This window comes from Fulmarus glacialis, unplaced genomic scaffold (genome assembly GCF_000690835.1).
Source record: "Fulmarus glacialis isolate BGI_N327 unplaced genomic scaffold, ASM69083v1 scaffold48852, whole genome shotgun sequence".
NCBI classification, from domain to species: domain Eukaryota; kingdom Metazoa; phylum Chordata; class Aves; order Procellariiformes; family Procellariidae; genus Fulmarus; species Fulmarus glacialis.
This window is the reverse complement of record NW_009199441.1, coordinates 1-6,619: the sequence shown is the minus strand read 5'-3', so window position 1 is coordinate 6,619 and position 6,619 is coordinate 1. Positions and strand designations below refer to the sequence as shown.

Genomic DNA, 6,619 nt, shown 5'->3' with positions numbered 1-6,619 from the left:
TTATACTGTTGTACATAAAACTAAAGAGAGTGAATAGGCTGTAAAGTGACTGCTAAATCAATCTTGAAAATACAGCAGATTTCCATCTCCCTTTGACATGCGAGTTCCATTTGGGTTAATGATGGCTATCGGCACTCTGCAAGACAGAGGGGGAGCCCCTTCATTCAGTTTGCATGGCTTGGCTTTGTCAGGAAGAAACACTACAGACACCCGTGTAAATGGTAGAACACCACCAACACATGTTTTGTGATATAACAGAAATTCACACCTTTTTCTAAAGCTGAGTGAATACATACTGTGTTACCTTTATCTTTTGTTCGGTAAGGATAGTATGGTGTGTTTGCTAATTGATTCCTTATGCCGATTGCTTTAAGTCTAGCAAAGGGACATCATCACTTCCTCCTCCTTCTTTTCCTTCCTGCTTAAGAACAACTTCTGGGATTGTCACTCCTTTTTCAGTAGACTGGGAAGCACCTTTTGTTGCACTATTCTTGTCTTTCTTTACCTTAGTGATCACTTCTGTGTAAGAGATTTCTTCAGTGAAGGGCTCTGCTGCTGCGAGCTCAGAGGTGATGTGCACACCGGCTTCCTGGATCCCCTCCTGACCTTCGGCTCCTGTTCGTTCTTTATTTTTTTTATGGATCTTGAACGTCTCCTTCGTTGGGGCAGCTTGTGAAATGGTCTTCTTGATCCTTATCCCAGATTGTTTCAGTCTCTCTCCTGACTGCCTGATCCTCTCTCTCCTCTCAGGGGTCACTATTCTAGTTCGAAGCCTGTTTACCTTCTTGCCAAAATTTTGTCTCGTCTTTTGGATATTTTCCCTTGAAAATGCCTTTTTGATGTCATCTATACGCCTCATGCCTGATTTCTTGAACTGGGTTGCTTTGCTTTCTTCGATATAATATTCTTCATCAGAAGACAGATCATCAGGTGGGAAGAAATCATCCTCTAGAGTTTCCCCTGCTGTCCTCTCTTTGATAACAGAGAGAGATGAAGGACACTCGGTTTCCTCCTGTGAATGAAAGCACAGAGTCATCTTCCGGAAAGTGTGTTTTAAAAAGATGGTCATCAAGCATTTTGTTTGTTGGTTTGTAGTTAATTAATGCTAACTGAAACACAATATTGTAACAAAGTATGGTAGGCTTGTACCATCGTATGTGATCTATACAGAATACAAACGGCAGAGAAAACCTTTGACAACTTCTGTAAAGACATTACTCTGATTAAAGATTTCTTTTGTGGTTCTGCCTGAAACTAATGAATGCCATGGTCCTGTGTGTACTGGCCCCTAATGGTTTTCAGAGCAGATTTGTCTAGTTCTTTTTTTTTTTTTTTGAAGCTGATCTGCTTCTCAGGGATTAGGCCTAGATCCATTATTCCTCACCAATAAAAGTAGACATCCTGTAGATAAAAGAGGCTCATGTGCTTGTGTCAGCTCTACACTCTCCAAATGAATGCCTCAATGATACCAGTAGCTTCAGTCCGTTACCGTCACCAAGACAATAGCACATTTTTGACTAATTGGAACTTAGCAAACATTTCTGTTGCTGCCCAGAAGGGGATGAACCCCAACATACTAAGTTACACGTGCTGACTCCACAAGGAGACAAAGTCACTAAAGGAATGAGATGTTATTCGCTAAAGCCAATTCCATATAATTCACCCAGCACCTGCACCATTGCTGAGATGAACTTGACTTGTTCCATCTGGAGAAATATCAATGACCCAGAGCAAGCATCTCTATCTCCTGTGGTGAGTTTGGTGACCTGTATGAGCATGTGGTATTAGATATTTATATTATACATATGATACATATTAGCTGCATGCTTGGAAGTGGTGACTATCGTAGGTATCTTAGCACTAGGAATGGATGTCGCCCCTCCAAAGAAAGACTGCTAGAGGCTCAAAACTCAAAGATACACAGACGACTTTCAAAAGCTGTCCACAGTAAACAGATAATTTGCCAAGAATCACTTAGTGGTTAAGGACGTGCAAAAAAAAGGAACAAAGCTTGTAATGGAAGGATTCAGTAGTATGATTTATCTGAACAGGGAGAATCTCCTAAGAGAGTTCATCCCCTGATCTGAAGACTGCTGTCTGCATGGACATTATGAATTTGTGGCTCACTGTCAGTGAGGCACTTCTGTCTAGAAGTACTAGTGTATGCAGAGTAGAAAACCCATAACTTGTAGGAGGTGTATGAGATGGACAATGCCAGCCCCTTCTTCCCTACTAGCTGTTTATGTGCATGTGCATGTGCTCTTCTCCGACGAGGAGCAGCCCTTTAGGGTCCAGACAAGTACAACAGCTATGTAAAACTTCTATAAGCTGTTTCCCGTTAGTAGTAACTACTTCAGCTGATCTCTAAGGCATGACAGTGTCTGGGCTCTATCCTTAGCATTATTACCTTAATGCAGAAAATAGGAGAGATATTAGAAGTTGTGAACCCATGAAGAATGGCTCAGTCTTACTGAATATTTTGCTGTGAACTGATTTCCGGCCAAAAAGACGTCTGTCATTTTTCGCAGTGACTCATTAGTAGCAAGTCATGTTTAATGTTATTTTACAGAGTACTAGCAATATGTAAAATAAAATACATTAAGCTATTTGGCAGATAAAGCCCACTTAAGAGTCTGTCATCATGCCTTGCCTTCATTAAAAACCCTCTAGTAAAATAGTTGTTAATGCTTAGAAAAAATAGGGACGAGTTATGTTGCATTGATTACAGCAGAATGTTATTCAACTCATGGAACAAAACTACAATGCTTTGCTAATAATAATCTTCATTAAAATGTGCAAATTAACATTAATTATATAAAGACTTCTATATACAAACATAATCCCTTCTTTTCTGAAAATGAACTAAAACACAGCTGGATAATAGTTCCTCAAAGTTTGTAAATTATAGCCCGCTCCTTCAGCTGAAATGGTAACAAAAATGTTTCCAGAATGACTGTTCTGAAATTTCAGTACATACAGAAATGAATACAATATGGTAAATAGGGTATGCTGTTCATATGAAGATTACTTTTTAAAAAGAGAGAAGGCGGAGAGACTATTTTCTCTGCAATATTTAAGCTGTCTTCGTTTGGAAGAAGAACAAATTTTTCTGTACTTTTTGTCAATTGTTTGCCAGATTTTTATTGTATTTAGCTTAATAGTCTATTAACTAAAGAAGAGAGCGTTTTAACTTTCATACACATGTGTTAGAGTTAAGACTTATGAAGAATAACGTGTGAGATGAAGGCCTTGTAGACAAGACACAGAAACTAGAGCTGCAGGTCCTGAGGAACATTTTTCATTCTGCTATAGACTCTGAGAATGATCTTTGCCAAATCTCTGATTTTCTCTTTTTCCGTGGTTTCTGCACACATCTTGCAGAATCAAATGTAGCAAGGCTAAAAATTAGTGTGAGTTTCTATCTCCTCTCAAGGTTTCTGGATGGAAGATGTTACCAAAGTGGAAAGTATTAGTGAAACTGGCTAGCGTTAGGGGGGTTTCGTAATAAAAATACAGTGATTTAGGCTCAGTAGGAGAGCTTTCTCATCTGCTTCCTTTCTCTCTCCTGCCCCTCCCCATTTCTTCTTATCACTAGGTATCAGTGGGGTAGAGAGAAGGTAGGAGCTCATCCTTCCTAAAGCAGGAACGATAAGTTTTAGCAGCAGGTGGGAAATTGATGGGGTCAAAGCATATAGCTACCAGCTCATCTATAGACTCACTAAAAGGAAAGACAAAACACCTACTGATTTCAGTTGCATAGGACAAAGCCCTAAACTGGGTGACCGCTTTCTTCTTGAAAGCAGATGGGACTGGAAATAGCAGGGCTGGGCTGCCCAATCTTAGAGGAGGGTGAGAAGGTGTTGAGCAATTGATGATGCTACTTGCAAGCTTTTAGTTAGAATTCTACTTAAGCATTTTGCTAGGAGGGACTCGTGTCTGCCACCACTACCTCATGGGAGGTAAGGGAGGATCTCCAAGCTAAATTTGTAAGTGCTCAAATAAAATGAAGACAGGAGATTATTTCACAGTAAAAGATTATACCAAACAGTCAGGTATTTTTAACCTGATTTCCTGATGAGAAAGGAGTGCAGTCATGTGGTCTCTCTGTTGGTTAATACAAAGGACATGTGCTCTGCTTGCCTTGCCTAGGGGCAAAAAACAGAGACATGCACATGTCAGAACCAGAAACCAAGAAATAAATCTGTGGAAGCTCATCACTCCTCCTAGATGGAGCACCTGGAGAGGGTGCACCCTGCAGAGGGTGCTCACACTGGTCCTGGTATGCTCGTTGGCCATAGTCTGAAAAGTTAGCCCACCACTCAACAAACTGAAAATAGACCTGAGCCTTTCAAAACAAAACAATTTTTTTCCTTCTTCTCCAAGAAAAAAGTTGGGAAATCAGTCATATAAGTGGTTGATTTGGAAGTTGTCTTTTTTTTGTACAAAAAGTGTAGCGTATATGCTCACATTACGCAGCTCCCACCTTCTCACCCTTACACGGCCTCTCCACTAACACGTAAACATTTGGGCATTTTCCACCAATTTGAGAAGGGAGCTGAGTTCAGACATGAAGAAATAAGCTTTCTGCTGAGGAGCCTGCTGTGTTGTGAGTCATTCCGTCTGTCCTCCCAGCTGACGTCTGTCCTGAGCAAACACGCCAGTGGCTCAGGTACCTTGCTTGTAGATCTGGACCCGATGTTTTTGGCAGGTGATGAGTGCTGAGGGTGCTGAGAAGAGGGGGGCTGTGTTATGAATGGGTGTAGGAGGGGAGAGGGGAGAAGGGAGTCAGATGAGATGTTGCGTTGTGGAAACTGGAAATATTTTGGAAAAATGCATGTATGTGGAAGGAAATGAGGTCTGGAAGGAGAAAGGCTTCAGGTTCTGTGGTAGCAGAGGAAGGACTGAAGGCATCAGTTGCAGTGATAAGGGGAAAGCCTGGAGACCTTTGCAGTCTAGCCGGGCAGGGAGAGGCCACAAAGCTGTAAGGTTAGTTAGATCCACTGCTTACGAAACAACTTTAACAAAGAAAACTTAAAGGTATAAAATCGTAACAGAATGATAGTACAATTCAGGAATGGCTGGTGATGCCCCTGGCCCAGAAAGTTTGCTAAGAAAGCATTTTAAACCTGAACTTTGGCTTTTCCTAGTTTTTGAGTATTTAACTTCTCAAATATGCCTAGCCATAGAAGTTTGAGTTTTTAAGGGCCTGGCTGAAACCAAAGTAAACACATGAGTAAACCTCAGCTTTGGTGAAGGCGGCCAGCATGGCGTTGATTTGAATGGATGGCTCTGGGGACAGTGAATATTGAAACGCAGATGTTTCCAACACTGGATTCCCAAGAAAGTCTGACTCCATCATTGCCATTTTCACGCTCTGCTCCCATTTCAATTTAACTGACAATTAGAAAATTTTTGAAGGGACATAGTCTGTGTCCTTCACACACTCCTTTCGTCTGCAAACTTTTCATCAGATGCCAAAATTCTGGCTGCTCTGCACCCACGCGTGAGGGCGATGACCAGTTTGCAGGCACTGCCGGCATCTCCCGATCTCAAGGAAGGGATCACAGCAGTAGCTTTTTTCTCCCACAGGATATAACAAGACATTTATGAAGAAAAGCTAATACACCTGCTCCTTAATCTATGCAAAGCGCAAGGTGCTGACTCTTTTTCACCTCACAGAAACCTTACAAACAGTAGGTAAATAATCTTAAATGTGGCAATGCCCCTAATCAACGTTATGAGACTCTCGAGGTGGCGATGCTCAGATAATTGAAAACTGCGGGGGAAAAGAGACTGTCTCAAAATGTGCCTGCTTGAAAACCCTGCCTGCACAGTCAGGCTTTTCTCATCTCTGGGCAGGAAAAGAAGGGAAATGGCAGAGCAAATTGTTTAGCGATGGCTCAGGTATTTTGCTGCAGTTGTGTCCTGGCAAAGATCAGGTCGGCTCTAATAGCACCTTTCTCCCTTACTGCTGAACTAAGGAGCAAATTAGGCAAAGGGGCTCCTGGAAGAGGAATGCCATGCCTTCAGCGAGGTCAGTGAAGCTGTGCAAAGGAAAAAGGGTTATTAAAAAAATTCCCTCACAAACTTGTTAGCTAAATCTTCACACTTGTTAGCTAAATCTTCACTCTTTATCTGTGTAAGCACAGGTGGGGTCAATAATTAATAGCAGCAGTAGTATTATTTTCATTAAGGAAATGTGTGTTGCTAATTTAGAGTCCACTGGCTTTGCTAGACAAAGCGGTGACATAGTGTCACTGTACAACAATACTTAGGCTTTAAGTACATTAATACTTTTAATTATTATTTTGGTAATAATTTTATTATAATGGCATTTAAAAATAAAAAATAATAGGATATAAGGGCATTTTAATGGGTGTGGCTAGTTCAGGAGCTTTACTTCCCCTTGTCCTTTAATGTTTTTTTGCACACGTATTCTGGGTTTGTATTTAAAAGACCAGACTAGAGTCAGCAAGGAGAAAAAATAAAATACATTTTCGTATGTGTAAATATATGCTAGAAACACTATAACCCAGTTTTGCATTCTCTTTTCACATAGCTTCAAAATGTAATTCTGACAAGCTTTAATAAAGGCAACTGTTATCAGCTCTCAACTATT

General features: G+C 40.8%; 1 protein-coding gene across 1 annotated transcript; it reads right to left on the bottom strand.

Moving 5' to 3' along the window:
- Window positions 1-355: 355 nt before the first annotated feature.
- On the bottom strand, window positions 356-1,036 carry LOC104073459 (muscle-related coiled-coil protein-like). Its single transcript, XM_009573241.1, has one exon. It carries the CDS (start codon window positions 1,034-1,036, stop codon window positions 356-358), a length of 681 nt encoding a protein of 226 aa, XP_009571536.1.
- Between the last annotated feature and the right edge of the window lie 5,583 nt (window positions 1,037-6,619).